This window comes from Uloborus diversus, chromosome 1 (genome assembly GCF_026930045.1).
Source record: "Uloborus diversus isolate 005 chromosome 1, Udiv.v.3.1, whole genome shotgun sequence".
NCBI lineage: Eukaryota > Metazoa > Arthropoda > Arachnida > Araneae > Uloboridae > Uloborus > Uloborus diversus.
This window is the reverse complement of record NC_072731.1, coordinates 188,440,927-188,459,085: the sequence shown is the minus strand read 5'-3', so window position 1 is coordinate 188,459,085 and position 18,159 is coordinate 188,440,927. Positions and strand designations below refer to the sequence as shown.

Genomic DNA, 18,159 nt, shown 5'->3' with positions numbered 1-18,159 from the left:
CTTTGCTTTTTTTTGGTGTTTTTGTTGAGAGTAATGGAATTATATTTATCTGATTAATATATGAGGAGGGGGAGGGTAAAATATTTCTGACTGCATTTTTCAGAGGATTGGGACTCCCGACGCATTGAAAGTAAGTTCACAATCTCAATATTTTGCATTGACAAAAGGGTTCCATGAAACCCCAAAGCATGTCTGTAGTAATCTGTATATTTGGGTTCTAAAACGTTTGTTATTGCCTGTTACTCTTGTATGATTACCTATTGGTATTGTTGAAGGTAGACAGACATAAGGAAGACGTCCCCTCAGGTTTTCAGCGTAAGTATTCCTTTTTTTACCTGAAGCATAATTTTAATTTTAATGCCTCTTAAGTTAGAACCTTATTAGCGTCCCCAAATTTTTATTTCAATCAACCACCAGGACACACAACCTATGTCACCCACAGACCTGTCTATGTGTTCATTCATTAACACCTTTTGCTCGAAACATATCATTAAACTACCAAATCATCCCAAAGAATTATTTGATAATCAAGCATTCGACAGCATAAATTCAATTATAACACTATTCAAATGAAACATTCGTAAGGTCGTTATTTGATCAAAACACCATTTGGATCACAAGGGTATCAATTCCTCAAGTGTACTGGCACACCGTTTAAAATTAGGGACCCCCCCCTGAAGAAGGATACTCCCTAAAAAGAGACGAACATCTATTTAGAATTTCAATGGCGCAGTTTGCGTCATGTCCCCCTTCCCCTGTGGGCACATCAGTTCAGCCCGTCATTCCAAATTTTTCTGGAGGAAGGATCAAAGGGTATAACTCAATGCAACTTTTTTCGGAAGACAACAAAAACCATGCCCATTCATATGTAAAATCATTAACTTTTCAAAGCCAGCCCTCTAACCCCCTAAACAACAGATCTGCCCCTGCAACTAAATCACTTCAGAAGTCTACTATTTTGAGAGATTCATTCAATTATCAAATCGATCCAGAAATACACTGCTCAAGTGATTGACATCTCGAGAACTCAACATCTCGAAAAGTTCACAAAGCAAGAACTTGAACAGTTAATCGCTCGAGAACTTAAGCAGTTCTTCACTCAAGAATTTGAAAAAGTGATAATCGAGAACTCGAGATATGATAATCAAGAACTCGTGGTAATCGAGTTCTCGAATGATCTTGAATAATCAAATCATCACTACTTTAAACAGTTTATTATTACTAAATTCAACTGTAGGCTTTTCATAACTATTTTTGAAATTTTATCTGTTGAAAATTATAACAATTCTATGATGTATATTTTTTTACAACAAACATTTAAAAACTGCAGTTTCTTAAAAAAATGTAATTTACTTTCAATTTCCAAAATTTTTAATATTTAATTATGTTTTTTTTACATTATAGGTTCATGTGCTGTGTTGTTTGTGACGATAATACTCTATCTGTGTTTTCTCATAATGGCCGCCGGCTATGTCCGCCCATTGTTTTAACATCATCAGCTACTAGACTAACTTGTAGCAATCAATATGTGATGGTCATAACTTCTAAAGGTTACATGTCTGTCTGGTATGTATTTTTGAAAAGTGATGTAGATATATGACTCACTTGTATGCATATTAGAGATGAGAACAGGCAGGAAAATCCCCGGGAAATTTTGTGAAAAACAATTCAGTTTTTTCATCTGGAAAATTGGAAGTTTTCTAGCATGAAATATTGTGCATAGAAATTTATAATATTTACACTTCAATGATTTTTTTTCTTCAGATATTTTTTCATGTTCAGTATCCACATAAAAACACAAACTTTGATAAATGCTAGAGGCTGTAAGATTTTAATGTTTCTGTATTAATTATTTGCTACTTATCTTAGAAAAACTAAATTTATGCATGACAGAATTATATCAATAATACCAATTAGTGGAAATGATTAAGTTTAATATAGCCTGTTAAATTTTAATGAGTGTATATACATGTGCTCATGTGTATAAATGCTTGTAACAAGCTACCAAAAAAAAAAACTGTACAAGGATGCTTGTATATTTCATAACCAGATTGAGTAAAGTGAATGGTTACTCAATATGGTTTTAGGCATGGTATGGTTTTTATACATTTTCAGGTTTACTGTCTTAAAGTGTGGAATAAGTAAGACATGTTGCAGTGGTTTTCAATGCAAACATTAATATTTTACATGAGAATGGGGGCATAAAATAAGGGTTGACTTGTTTTTGAATATCATCATTTAATAACTACAGAGACATTTTAAGCCACTACCACACATTTTATTGGAATGTTATGAAACTTAAAATCGTACATTTACGTGATATTAAAACATCAAATAGATGACAATGATAATAAGAAATAGTACCACTGTTATATCTCATGATGATGTTGGACATAGATGTAGAATTTTAAACATTAACAATAAATTACAAAGAAAATTTGTACTATTTAATATTATAACTACAGTGCTATGAAAAAAGAAGTGTGGTCACATCTGCATGAATGGATTAAATGATTTTTTAAACAGCTAAACACTTTTCTTTGAGTATTAGAGTGTAGTATAATTGGTTTGTGCATTTCATACAATGCTCAGTCTCTTGGAAGTGAGTTGACGTTTTATTCTTAGATGACATAGTAATACAGAATTTGACTTAAATCCATTTTTGCATCCCATAGTATAATCAGTTTATCTACCAATCTATGTGACTAACTCATTTTTAAAATGTTTGTTGGTAAACTTATTTTTGCATAACATTGTCCATGTAATAGCGAAAAAATGAAGGGGAAAAAATAGCAGGATATAAATTTGTATGTTATATATATATATATATATATATATATATATATATATATATAGATTTTTTTTTTGTAAAATATTAATTTTCTAACTTTTTTCTTTAAGGGATTGCTCGAAGTTGAACAGCATGATTCAAAATGAATCTTTATTGCCAATAATGCAAGGTAATTTCATTTAGACTGTTTACTTTTTGATGATAGTTTATAACTGCTTTCAAAATTGCTGCTCTCTTCCTTTTTTCTTCATTCCAATCCTTATGTGATGTAAAGCAATTTTTCAACTAAATGATTAGTTCTCCCACCAAATATGTAAACAAATTATACAATTGATGTAGTGAGAAGCTAAGAGATGTAAGTGGAAAAATTAAAAATTTGGGGATAAATAGTACACATAGTAGGGGAACCTCTCCTCTGTCTTGGGGCAAGAGATAGTACTAGTGGCTCTGGTTGGTGCTGCTCTACAGCATGATTTTAAAAAAAAATCAATGAAAGCCTACCTAGGACATTATCTTTAAACTCGTTTTACTTGAAACTTGAAAATGTCCACTTACATCCCTTTGCTTCTCACTGCCTCAATTGATTTCTGCAAACGTCAACAATTCTTACTGTTTAAATCATGAGATATATTAAAAATAATTCTTTAAACATTGATTCAGAGGAAGTCAAAAACAAAAATTTATTTCTGATTTTTATTGCTTATGGTACGAATTTTTCTGCAGATGACGCATCTGGAGATCTTTCAGTTAGAGGAACAGGGCTTAGTGATAATGGTATTCCTATGGTTAGTTTATCGAATGGAAAATCTTACATTTTCAGTGCTGATATGAAATCTTGGTTTGTATAAAAATATTTATTTTTTTCTTTTTAACCAAACTTTTTACGCTGATCTAAAAAATATTTCATAAAATGTCAAGTTACTAAATGTTTATATCTCCTCATTGTGATCAGTTATAGTATATTTTTTAAATTGTGTTGTGGGAGGAATGCAAGTTTGTTTCAATTTTAAAATAGTACTTATTCCTTGGTTTAGACTGTTTTATAAACAAAAATTTTACTTTTGTTTAATTTTTCAGAAGTCACATTCTCCCTAAAAATTGAATTTATTTTTCTCAGACTCCATGATTTAGCTCCTCTTTTGCTTTAAAGTAACTCCCCTTTCCATACTTTCTTCAATGTTTCATGACTGCAGCAAAATGGTTCTTCTATTATACCTTGATTGATATAGGGGAATGTGGGACAAAGTTATAGTGCCTAGAAAGAGTAGTGTGCCGATCGACGGAGAAAAAGTGAGGTCAGATCCGAGGAAAATCCAGATGGTGCTATGCCCAGAGAGCACATTATATTTCTCAATCAGACTCATTTTAAATCGGCGATTACATGCTAATTTCGCTTCTTAAAAACCCCGTTTTTCGGATCGAACTTATTTCATCGTAAAAGACAGATTCTGGAACAAGTTCTATATCTGGCAAGGGTGTTTTTTTTTTTTGAAGCCACACAAACATTACATGACTCCTCTTTAATGAATATAGTACACTATAAGCTTTTAAAGCAATTTTTTAAAAATAATTTACTGATACTTTAGAACTATGCAGTTTGTTAGCGATAATGGTTTCTTATTTTACTTTATTTCCTCAGCTATTTCATTATAACAATTGGCGTGACCTTTCATCGTTCCTGGGATGAAAAAAGGAAACTGGATAGTAAAATTGGTCAAAAGAAATTTTTGAAGGACTGCGTGTCTCTTATTTAATTATTAAACCTGCTTCTGAATTCTTTAATCTAATTAAAATACCATTTGCTAAAATATGCAGTCCGAATGTGCAAATTTGATGCAAAATAGAGAAGATAGCAAATTTAGAATTTATTTTACGATTTAAAAACAAAAGAATAGTTTAGAGAAGTTGTTTTTTAAAGGGTTTTGTCTCATTATAAGGGTCGCGTTTTGGGGGGTTTTTGGTAAAATTTCAGGGGGGGAGGAGTATGACTTTTGGGGGGTCTGTACCTCTTGTTAAAGTTACTGCATTCTACTCGGTAAATAAATAAATCTTCCGGTAATTTATTCAAATAATATTAGCTAAAGCACGGGTGCCGTCGGGGGAAGAGGAAGTTGGGGAGGGCTCATGATGGAGACTACACTAGCGAAAATTTCAAAAGAAGGCATTTAAAAAGAATTTCAGTCTCAATTTAAGGGGGAACATTTTCGGGGGGGGGGAGGGAAGGGGGCTCCAAAATAGTGAGAGGGGATGCTATCGCCCTTAGGATGAGCTTTCCTAACTAAAGTTTTTGCATAGAACTGTGGTCATTTTGTTATTGAAATGTTTCAGTATTTTTTCCTAATATAATTATAGCTAACGCAAGGGTGCCAACCACGGGCGGAAGGGGGGGGGGGGTGATGGTTCATGGAGGGGAGGAGACTACACTATTAAAATTTTTATAGAAGGTGTTTCAAAATGATTTTAGTCTCATAATCGGGGAAACTGCTGGGCACTTCTGGGGGTATGTCAAGTAAAATGAGGGAGGGGGATACTTTGCGTCATTGCTCTTAGGAAATGTCCATAAATTAACTATCAGCATATTTGTTTCTGTTATGTAGAAAATCAGTCTGCCATCTGGGTAAGGAAATATTTCAGCAATTTAATTCTAATTATTTTACTAAAGTGGGATGGGATAAGGCTCTGTCTTTGCCATTCTAAGTTTTACAAAGGGTGCTATAAAAAGATAAGTCTCATTTTGGGGGATAGCATTTCTAAGAAGTGGGATGCTTCGTAAAATTTGGGGATGTGGATGGGTTGCACATTTGCTCTTGGGTTGGGGGGGGGGCATCCATAACTTAACCATCTGCATTTTTTCAAAACCTATCGGCCATCTCGAAAAGTAAATTTTCCAGTAAATAATTTTAATAATTCAAGTAAAGCTAAAATAGGGATAACAAGGGAGGGGGGGGTAGGGGAGTGGGCGTGGTCAGAGTGCAGATTAAACCATCAAAGCTTTGAGGTGTTTAAAAAATATTAAAGTGTCATTGAGGAAGTTTTTTGGATGCGGTGGTTCTTCGTAAAATTTGGGGAAGGGGGGAGTGCTCTGTTGTTCTTAGGTGGAAGGGGGGGGGGACACTGCATTTTAAGATCTGCAATAAAAGCTATCGGTCATCTCCATAAACCAGTGATTCGAGCAATTTACCCTTAGCTGCACAGGGGTACTGAGGAGTGGAGGGGGGTAGGATGGCACAGATAACACCATTGAAATTTTTAGAGAAAATCAGAGTTCCATTCCTTAAGTCGGTGGCATCACTGGGGGGGGCGGATGCGGTCGAGTCCGGATGTCACCCGTCGGGGGGGGGGGGGGGGGGGGGGTGACACCCAAAGTGGAATTGCAAGTTTCTGAAAAATATGAAGCTAAAATGCATTTTTAAGATTTCAAATTTTTCTGGAGGTAAACCCCCAGGGGACCCCCCTTCTTTCACCCCTCATCATGGAGTGAATACTATACTCAGAATTAGGTTCATACTGTCAGTACTTGGACTGAAAATTGTATGAATTTCATGCTTATAAAGAATACTAAAACTTTGTTTTTGTCAGGGTAGGGAGGGAGGAATGACACCACAAATTGGCACCCCGGGTGTTACCCATGCTAGGTACGCCAGTGCTTAAGTTTCTCCTCATCTTCGGTAACTTTGAAAAGTGAAACGTTTTCTTTGCCTGATCCGTAACCATTTTTGCACGCTGGTATAAAACAAGATGTAGCTTTTTTTATCTTAATAATGGACTTTGATGTGTCCATTAAAATATTTTAAAACTCTTTCATAATTATTTTACGAAATGCAGAAAAACATTAACGCATAACTGAATTATTACTAAATCCTGCCTCAACTAATATGAACTCCGTCAAAAGTAATGTGCTCCCTAAATGCACTACCCTCTAATGGAATTCCTCAATTTGGAACTCCAGAATCATGGGGAAAACAGCGGCGTTTGGCACACTACTTTTTCTAGGCGCCATAACAAAGTGAAATGGTCGAGTATTTACTCTGCTCAAATATTTGCTCTGCCACCTATCTAGTAATATTTTATCTATGTTGTTACATATGAAGTCTATTTCACTTAAGAGGAAATTACGTATGAAAATCAAAGAATATAATAATACAAGCAATTTTTAAAAATTGAGACTCATATTGTAATATTTTGTTGTAAATTATTTTTTATCATCAAAAATTATTTTCGGTATCATTAAATGATCAAGTTTCTGTTATTAACATTTTAAGTTTTGATTGAGACCTACTAATATTCATTGCAGTATTTATTCGTTTATTGTTAAAATTATTTGTATTTTAAATGCATTGTACAGTTAGTCAAGTGCATGCGGGGCAAAGTGAAGTAGTTCATTTCAGTTACATATTCAATCTTTTATCGAATCACTTGCATATTCATTTGTTAATTATTCCATTCTATTTATTCATTCATCCACTTAATTTCTTATTTATTTGTTATTTCAATAACTGATTAATTAATCTTTTAAAACTCATTACCTTTATTTATTGGGTTATTGTTTCATTTCCTTTTCATTTGTTCATTCTTTTATTTCCTCATTTATTTAATCAAAAATACCTTTAATAATAGAATAAAAAACATTTCATTAGAAAAATATTTTATTTTTTGCTTTGCCCCATAAAAAAGGAAGTCAAAAATGTCCACCTTTTTTTTGAGATACTATCAGAATAAGCTATTTGTTTATTACTTTTTTGCCTGCAGACTTGTGTCGTGTTATCTATTGTTGGGTAATTAAATTTGGAACAGGTGTGCATCAGTTATGTTGAGGTCCCCCTTGCCAGACCCTTTGATTTTAAGTCATTTCAGTCATGTAGCTGAGAACCATTATGACCAAAAATTTTCTCAAGACAAAATTCTGACCCCTATCCCTTCAGGGGAGAATTTCTACCTGTGCTAGTTCTACGAAGATGCATTTAGATTGCCTTCACCTCCTAACTACAGAGATATTAGTGCACAAATCTGGGAGAAATTTTATTATAAATAATATTTGATAGTGACAAACTTTTTTTTGGACAAGAATTAACATCCTTAGTCTTTTGAAACACAATACTGCCCTTTTGATGAATTTTTGAAAATTGAAGTTGTCTCTTTTTAACTTCCTTTTGCATGTAAAAGGAAGTATTGTCGCCTTTTTTTGACATCTTTTTCTATTATTCCATTCTTTTTTGCAGTACTGTCAAAAATACAACTAGTATTCTTTTTGTGATTATTTTTACCTTATTACTTTATAGGTTGCTATTAAATACTGCAAACAATGCCTTACAATTGTGTTCTGATCATCAATTAAGGTTTTCTCCACAAGATCTTTCAAATGGTAAAATATTACCTCTTGCTGCACTCCAAGGGCAAACTCAAAGGTAGATCCATTTATGCATAGGGTACTGATATTACATTTATGTGTTATCACGACTATGTTCAAATTGTTCAATTATATTTTAAATTATCAAAATGTATGTTTAAAATATTTTCTTTTGAGAATTATCGTCAATTCAGTTTTGTTCAAATCCTGAACAAATCTGATTTTTAATTTCTTACACTAAAATTAACAGTTGAAGTCATTTTGCACTGATTTCATTAACATTACAGAGACATATCTTCTCCTGATTATGTCTCAAAATTTATCGCAAAAGCTTAAAAAGATTATTAATTAAATGTTCATTTCTTAAAATAAATTCTAGTTAAAAAGCTGCTTACAAAATTTACTAATTTCAAAATTAATATAGTAGATTATTTGCTGATGAGCGGTTATGTGCTACAATCTTTATTTACAAAACTGGTGTATGCAGTTTTCATCACAATTTTTCGGGTCTTAGGATGTTTCACTTTACTAATGCATATACTGCATTGGAAATTTTTCATTTTAAAACATAGTAATGTATTGTGCTACCAACATAGTCACATTTAATGTGCACCCTAAAAGAAACTTTGTTAGTTAACTTCCTGGATATCAATAATGTGTCAAATATTGTTTATCTTTTATAAAAGTGTTCATGTTTGTATTTTCCATGTATTATTGTGCACTATTCATTTTTTTTTAAAAATTATAAAATAATGAAATATTGGCTGTGCAGTGACCACAGTTTATTTGAATCATGTTGGTTTCAAAAAGCTTTAATTCAACAAAAGCGCTGATTTAATAATGTGCAGTTTTTTTTTTTTTTTCAATGTGGAAATCTATGGATTATTTAAGAGAACTTTATTGCATTTTTAGTCAAACAAGATAAAATATCATTAAAAGAATGCTGCTCACTCAAAATAATCCTTCTTAAATTATTTAAAGAATTTTTTGTAAAACCAGGGAAAAGCTATTACAAAATTCAAATTTTAGCTTGTCTGTTTCGAAAAATATATCTGCTGTTAATTGCAAAAAATAGGTAGTAATAAATTTAGATACTGCTGTGCTGGTGCACCATGTGTTAGTGGGAAATAGTTGGTCACATACCCTTGATTCATAAGTGGCAATTTTGATTCAAACATGCTACAGTTTTTAACTGCTTAAACTGGATTTTGTTCTGTTTTTAAAGATCTGGTCCATTAAAACTGCTGATTCAATCACACGGCGCTGACTGTATAACAAAATTTTCATTGGGTCTAGCCCAATTATTAAATATTATCAGATGCTGGCAAAACTAAGTGTAGCAAGTCATAATAATATTGAACAGGATTAAGAATTTCTTATTTTTCAACAGAAAACATGCACCAAATTTGGAAAACTGATTTAAAATGTGCAAATGTTGTTGAAAGCTGTGTGCAAGAATTTTTTTTATGCAAACAAATGCTTCTCATTTTTATTAACATGCATTTGTGTGCCTAAAATACTGCCAGGCAACAATAGGCGCATTTCCATGGACAGTTTAGATCCCTCAAATAACCTGCTTTACACTGCTTTCCGGTTATTTGCCCGGGAATTGTGGGTTTTTCCTCTCCTGCTTCCTTCTGGATAAATGCGGAGATTTTACCCAGAATTCATCACCCGAAACAAGTTCATCTACTTGCTGGGTATAGCTGCTAAGGATGCTGGGTGAAAGCCACTTTTTTCTGGTACAATGGGTAACCTCTTTTAATATGTAAACGAGGAATTTTTCAACCAGTTTTTTTGGAGCCGAAGTGGTTATTTGGGAGGTACAAAAATGTTGTTGAACGTGGCTAAAATGTTGCATAGAGATTGTAATGAAGTTTGTTGTGAGTAAGGTTTTAACATTTTGTAATTTACATGTTGAAAAAATTATTCTTTTGCTAATTTCAAGCTCAGCTGTTAAATTGACATTAAATTTGAATCTTTCTTTTTTTTTCTAGCAAAATGATGCGACTCGCTCGTGGGATTCTGAATAGTGATCCGAACATGAGACAGATAGGAACTTTAAGTCATTTAGATTGTCAGCTTGCAGCTGCTTTAAGTTTGCAGTCTAGTAAGGAGTATAAATTTTGGCTGCTATCTTTAGTGAGATATTTGGTTCAAGAAGGTATATCCTTTTTTCTCCCTTTAGCCTTTTATGAGTTTATTTGTACTAAAGTACTTATAAAGTTATAGATTTATTATTCACTATTTTAATGTAATATAATTTCACGCGTAAGATTGCTGCTTTTTAACAATGTTGCACACACACACACACACACACACACACACATATATATATATATATATATATATATATATTTATATTATATAAATTTGTATGATAAAGAATTTCATTGGGGAATAAAATCGTTTTATAAAACAAACTGTTGATTAAAGAACATAAAATTTAAAAGTAAGCTGTGTGTGTGTTGAAAATAGGGTCTGGTGGGGTAAAGTGGTCATAAAATCATAGGTTTTCAACTTATGTGAATAATAGATACAATAAATTCTTTAAACATTTAAACTTTTTTTGCTTTTATTTTACATTGCATTATTAAAGAACACAGTACACTGAGTTTTAGGAAAATAAATATTGATTTAAGTAGTTTTGTAACACTTTCTTTTCCCTTTGTATTTATGACCACTTTACCCCATGGGGTGGGGGAAAGTGGTCATAGCATGGGGTAAAGTGGTCATAGTTAAAAATAGATGCAAAACCATAATAAACAACTCTAATATTTGTATATTTCTGTTATTTTTATAATTACAAGTATATGGACAAGCATATGTGTATACACGAGTATATTCGTGTCGTTTAAACACGTTCATATATGAATAGATACGTGTATGCATCAGATACATGCATGCACGTGCCTACTCAAGTATATACGTGTATACACTAGTATATAAGCATGTATACGTGATTACCTACAGGAATGTATATGTGTCTGCACGAGTATATACGTGTCACGTGTACGTACGGGTATATACGCATGTAAACGAACATCATATGCGTGTATGCACTTGTATCTCGAGTACATACGTGCATACCTGAGTATATATGTGTACAGTAGACGCATACAAGCATATATAAGTATACATACAAACATATACGAGTATACATGAGTTAATTCGTGGATACATCCAGTGCGTGTTTGTATGTGTCTACTCACATATATATATTGTGAAACACGAGTATATACGTATGTATATGTGCAAACACGATTATATACCTGTATAGACGTATAGATGTACATTTACGTGCATACATCAGTACATGTGTGTATACACGAGTTTTTAAGCTTATATACATGTATGACTACAAAATTAATCCAAGCTCTTGGGTAAAAATCTAAGGAGTGCGAGAGGGGAGAATAAGAATCAAAGAATTACAAGGAACTTACGTTAGCTGATGCACTACATGCACACAAAGCCAGAAACTGATGAATGCAAACAAATTGCATTTTTGTTACACAAAGATGATTTTACCCAACACTTTAGTTTTTAAGAAATATTTAGAGCAGTTGTTAAAAGTTACGGCCTGTAGTCGCAACAAAGGCACAGCGACAGTGGGAACTTTTTCAAAAGTCTGGTTATTGCAACAGAGAGTGCTTTGTGATTGCGACGCACATGTATTATAGCTGCAGGCCGCAAATTTCATCAATCGCATTAATACTTTCTTGAGACCTAAAATGTTGTGTAAAATTTTCTGTGCGTAATATAAATTTGTGACTTGTTTTGCATCCATCAGTTTCTGGCTTTGCGTGCATGTAGCGCGTCAGCATTGTGTTTGTGACCATATGTTCCTTATGATTCTTGCTTCTTATCCTCTCCTCTAACACACTTTAATAATTTGCCGAAAAGTTTAAACTCACCCTGTTTACTTGTATATCATATGCTTGTATGTAAGTGTCTGTTCGAGTACGTATGCGTATATTCGTGTCTCCCTGAGTATATAAGTGTTTATATATATACGAGTATAAGTGAGTATATACGTCTATAGTCGAATGTATATCTGTATAGATTAAAGATACTTGCAGATACCCATATACGTATTTATTGGTGCATTTATGTGAATACGCCTATATACGGGCCTACAAGAGTATATGCGTATGCATATGCATATACTCGTATATTTAACCCCGTTTACTGTAAAAACAATACATATTAAGTGAAATTAATATTTAATTTATATCTGCCTTATACTCAATGATTAAGTGACATTAGAATAACAATAATTGTTTTAAACCTAATATTATGACCACTTTACCCCATCTTACTTAAATTTTTCTAAAAAATTATCTAAAAGAGATTCAGCTAACTGCTAATGAGAATGAGTTCTTGAGACATGTAGGAAGCTTCCTATGCAGTCAATCTGTTCATAATTCTAACAAACAAAATTTCACAAGGAAGTTAAAAGAGGTGTTTAGATTTAAAAACTTTTCATATTCACACAAAATATTTTTTTTACCAAATAAAATTTTGCCAGTTGTATAATTTTGTATTCAAAATGTAGTTTCTAACTGCCCTACTCTATAATAAAATTTTCACATTCATTCGAACATTTATTTCCAAGCTATAGCCATTTATTTGATGAATGACCACTTTACCCCATTGACCACTTTCCCACACCAGACCCTACAAAATTAAGTTTGCTATTTTGTCATTAAAATACTAGTCCTACTTTTACTACATTTTTGTAAAAATATCCTACTTTGCCTCATTTTTTACCATCAAAATGTGCTATGAACCCTGCATTCTCAAATTTGCCCGAAACAGAATGCAATACTATACACTATTGTGGAGGAGTCTTAAATATCAGTTTCTGAAGATAAGCTTCAGGGCGATTTCCACTGTAATATATGTTTTCATTAGCTCAACATCGAAAATTCAAATATGTTTTTTTCTTATTTTGCATACTTTTATAAAATAATTATGTGCACAATGTAATTATTCTCAGTTTTTTTATAATTGATCATTAATTTTATAAAACTTAGAACATGTGTGACAATTTCGGTTTTCATCTGATACACATTACCAGTTTTATAAAATAAATAACTAATTATTAAAAATTGAGAACAATTGCATTGTGCATGTAATCATTTTGTAAAAGCATGTAAACTATTATATTTACTGATGCTTGATTTTTTTTGATGTTGACCTAATGAAAAGAAAATATTGTGTAAAAATGTTACATGCATTATGGTGAAATGACCCTTTAATACTTTAAACTAGTACTTATAAGGTATCATGCATGAAGCTTTAAACAAAGAAAATAATGCATTAAGAAAGAAGACTGCTGAACAAATGCAGTGCAGCTGTGAAAGTTAACTGGTTGCAAGAGGAAAAAAAGGACACATTAACAGGGCTGCCAAAGCTTCCCCTGTCCCCTCCACCCCAGTTTTCAATCTTTATTTTGGTTTTTCAATAAAGACCTTGGTCTTTTCAGATTTTGCTTTTGAAATTCTTGGGTTTTGGGCTTTATTGATGAAAACTAGACTTTCTTAAATACTTTAAGGGTGAAACATATTTTCTCTATAATACTTTTTTGCTAAGCGATCTTGAATGGATACATCTTTCATGCACTTGCTGTATAAAAAGATAGTCTTGGGAAGAAGGGAAAAAAAAGAAAAAAAAAAACGCTGTAGTCCCGGATGTCATTTCCTTGCAATATTTGTAGAATGTATTTAAAAAAAGGAATTGTTCCAAAGAAATAGTTATTCCAGGGTTCATACGGGTCATGGAAATCATGGGGAAAAAAATCAAATTTCAGACCTGGAAAAATCATGGAAAATTGAAGTTTTCATTCAAAGTCACGGAAATTTATTTAAAGTCACGGAAAAATGTTCTGAGCTAAGAGAAAGTAACAGTAGCTAAAAGCGCATTAAAAATCTTGAGTGATTTAATAGCACATAAAATTTATTAAAACTGGAAAATTGAATAATCCCAAAAACAAATCTGAATTTTTTAATTTCATTGCATCCACTGCTGTTACAGCCTCACCTTTTTCGCAATGTGATTTTATTGCTTGCACATCACTCATTTTAAATTTACCATTAGTTTCAATACTTCTTATATCTTATATTGTGCAGTAGCAAACTTGCACATTCTTGATTTTTGCCATGCCCACTCAAGAAATTTAATTGCATCCGAGTATGTTTCCATTACTCGTAAAAACTTTTAATATTAAATTAATCAGAGTTTATCTTAATTTGTTGAAGGTTTTAGAAAATAAAGAGTTTTAGTAAGGTGATGGCACACAGAAATAGGGGAATTCTAATACTCTAAAACAGTAGTGCCCAACATACGACCCTCAAAACTCAGTCAGAAATTAAACACTGTTTTGGACTTTCTTAGCCTATTAATTTATATGTATTTGAAAATGTGCAAAAAAGTAAACAGGTACATTTAAATCAAATGATTATTCACTACTGTATATATATATATATATATATATATATATATATATATATATATATATATATATATATATATATATATATATATGTGTGTGTGTGTAAATGTCTGATTTAGAAAAAATGAATTTACTACAGAATGTGGATTTACTTTAAAGAACTGAAATACTATCAAGTTATGTAAATGATTAAATATATTGTTGACACTAAAAGGCAACTTTTGAAGCAAATTTATTGAAACTTATTAATGACTCTTTCAACCTTTGTCCTATTCATTATCATTCTGCTTGTTTATAAACAGATTATTAGACATTAAGCATCATTATATTCCATTCACCATATTTTTACTTAAATTTATATGATGAAGACAAAAAAAAGGAGCTTAGTTTTTTTGGTGTACACTGATATTTTTTCAAACACAAGTAAGTGCTTCGATGAGGTAATGGCATTCACGTAAAAGTTTTGCTAAGGCTCATTTCCAAAAATTAACACAAGTTTGATATTAAATAGTACTATTCTATTCTCTTCACATAACAAGGTCATGAAGATTTTTATGAAGTCATGAAAAAGTCTTGGAAAAGTTATGGAATGTTTTTATCCAAATGGAATATGAACCCTGTTATTTGGAGATCAATTTTGTAACTTGTTATGTTTTCTTACTTTGTCGTTTTCATGATTAATATTATAATCAACTAGTTACAATAGTAGCAATCAGGGTGTCAACAATTTAAATAAATTGATATAAACGTGATTTTAATCATAATTTATATGAAATTATAACTTTTTTCATCATTGATTTGAATCGATTCCTAACTTAAACCAAAGAAAGTCTGTTCAAAATTTCAAATTTAACTATTTCTATCCTTTTTCTCAGTCAATGTAACCTTTCTTTTTTGTATTGATTTTTGTTCCTACAATTTATTCTCAATTCATCATTTTTATCTATTTAAATTCTCTCTTCTTACTCAACTGAAAATTTAGATTTTTGGTAAGTGGCCAGTAGAGCTTTAAACTGTTACTTTTTTCAAAACCAAATCTTAAAGCGCTAAACTAAATGTTGGGTGTGAAGAAAAGCCTTGGTAAAAATGTAAAGTCTGTACATGTAAAGTGAAAAATAAGAAAATATATTCATGAAAGCTTTCTTCTGTTATGTTGCTTGTTTACAACCATTTGAAATAAGCATGTGATTTTGTCCTTTTTGCAAGTAATTTTTTCACTTGTAATATGTGATGAACTTAATTATTTTTTACTTGTAATTTTTAATGGATAAATTTTCATTCGTATAAAGAACTGAGCAAATGAATTTATCTTAATACAGGATCAATCTGAAACTTCTCATTTTTTAGTGTTTTATATGCATTGCATTTTATAGGTTTAGAATCAAGGTTACGTGATGTTTGTGATAGCCTACTTGGTCCAGTTATAAAAACTGCTAAAAGTTCTGGTTGGGAGCCAAATATTTTGGTAAGATACAAATTACAATTTTATTATTGTGAAAAATTCTTTAACTTCCAAATGTTGTGTTGTATCCAACATAGAAACTGTTGTGCCCCTTGAAATAAAATGAAAGAAAGGGGGGTTCAACCGAACCGATCACTGTGACTAGAGGTCTATTGTACTAGTCCCCAAACAGAAGTCCTAAACCAGACCAGCAGCCGAAGTAAAATTCAGCAAACACCCAATAGGAATATCATGAATCTCCTACAGTTCAAGCAAACAATGACCAAGGTGTTCAAACCTATAGGCAGAAAACACCTCGCTTGAATCACACAGGGTGTGAGTAATAGTTTCCTCATTAAAGAGGTAACCTCCGTAAATTGGATCATTACTGATACCCATTATAGCACGGTGCTGCTTTCAGGTGTAAATACCAGAATACCAAAAGCTTTCCCAACAATATTTTTGTTAAGAAGCCAGTATTTTTGGCATATGATCCCCAGGGAGAATCAGATCTGTCCTTCTTAAGAGGACAAGCAGAATATGTTCAATGTCATCTTGAGATAACCTCTCGAACGGGATGGTTTCTCTCACAACATCGATCTTAAACATAGTCACTGCTTGAGCATTGATAGGGCTATGGCTGACTTCTCCATACTCATTAAGATATAGCAGTTTGTGCAGCGGAAGGAGTTGAAACCTCCGACTGAAGACAATTGGTTTCTCCTGCCTTCTCAGAAATGGTTAACCCAGTGGCTTTCGCCTCCCATACCAGCCTCTTCCTCTCCTGTCTGCGCCAGCGCCTGTTGCATTTTTGTGCACAAATGAGTACTCCCTGCCTCCCTACTGCAGAGTCGATGGGTTGCAGACATGCACCCTCACCCTCCTGGTCAGTGGGTTGCAGACTTGCATCCTCAACTCCTCCAGCAGCAAGGTTGCTGATTATCTCCTTCTGCAGTAGTTTGTGCAGGGGAAGGAGTTGAAACCTCCGACCAAAGGTGTTCGGTTTCTCCTGCCTTCTCGGGAAAAGCCGGCCCAGTTGCTTTCGCCTCCTGTACCAGCCTCCCCCACTTCCGCCCACGCCTGTTGCATTCTTGTGCAAAAATGAGTACTCCCTGTCCCCTTACTGCCGAGTCAGTGTGTTGCAGTCCTGCACCCTCACCCCCTCTCGTTCGGTGGTTTGCAGACCCTCACCTCCTCCAACAGCAAGGTTGCTGGCTTTCTCCATCAAGACAGAATCCAACTCCACAGGAGCTGGGAACTGTGTGGTGGTAAAAGGTCAACACCCGCACAACCACCCTGTATAAGTGCAAGGTAAATTACAACGAGATTTTGCCTGGTTCCTCGAGGGGACCGTTTCAAACATCATACAACCCCAGATGCCATCCATCTATCAGCAAGGTGCCTCACACCTTGGATTGGGTGTCCATTTTAGTCGCCTCGTACAACACGCATGGACTACGTTGGGACTAATCTGCTCTGGTCACCACATGGAAGTTGTGCCTGTTATTTGTCCCACTTTAACATCTAAAACAGGTGAACTGTGAAAATGGTAGGTGCGGGGGACTTCAGGGTGTTATGTCATGTGCCCCTTATTTGAAAATTTTCTTGAAGTTAAAATTGCCACAGTTTGCTAAAGGTAATGCTTATAGAAATAAATGGCCATTAGTGTTGGATGGGAAATAAGGTTTTTAATACGGGATGTGTATACAGAAAAATATTTTGAAAGAACTGGTACATACTTAAAAAATAGCACCCTAAATATGCTTGGGGCAAACCTAACCTGGCAGCATCGTGAAAGTTACGCAGATCTTAACCACGATATTGCAACCCTGCCAGGTTAGATTTGCTCTAACTATGATTATAAATTCATTATACAGTTTCTGAGAAAAATTTAAATTTTAAATTTCATTTTTTAAAAATGACCATTTTATTAAGTTATGTTGCATATCATATTAGGTAACAACTAATATGCATTCTAGCACCAACTAATGTACAACTCATGTTAAATTGCAAAACAAATCTATCTATATTTGGTGCTGAGTTATCCTCCATTTTATGTTCAAGCATTCATGGAAAAAAAGAGGGTTTTTCTAAAAATGAAAGTTTTATAAATAAAAGAGTTAATA

General features: G+C 33.0%; 1 protein-coding gene across 1 annotated transcript in view; it reads left to right on the top strand.

Moving 5' to 3' along the window:
* LOC129217772 (protein HIRA-like) overlaps positions 1-18,159 on the top strand; it is a 93,696-nt gene that overhangs the window by 74,916 nt on the left and 621 nt on the right. Inside the window, exons 21-26 of the mRNA XM_054852118.1 lie at positions 1,405-1,566; positions 2,902-2,960; positions 3,515-3,629; positions 8,071-8,196; positions 10,136-10,302; positions 15,966-16,057. Coding sequence (XP_054708093.1) covers positions 1,405-1,566; positions 2,902-2,960; positions 3,515-3,629; positions 8,071-8,196; positions 10,136-10,302; positions 15,966-16,057 — 721 coding nt within the window. The remainder of the gene's footprint in view (positions 1-1,404; positions 1,567-2,901; positions 2,961-3,514; positions 3,630-8,070; positions 8,197-10,135; positions 10,303-15,965; positions 16,058-18,159) is intronic.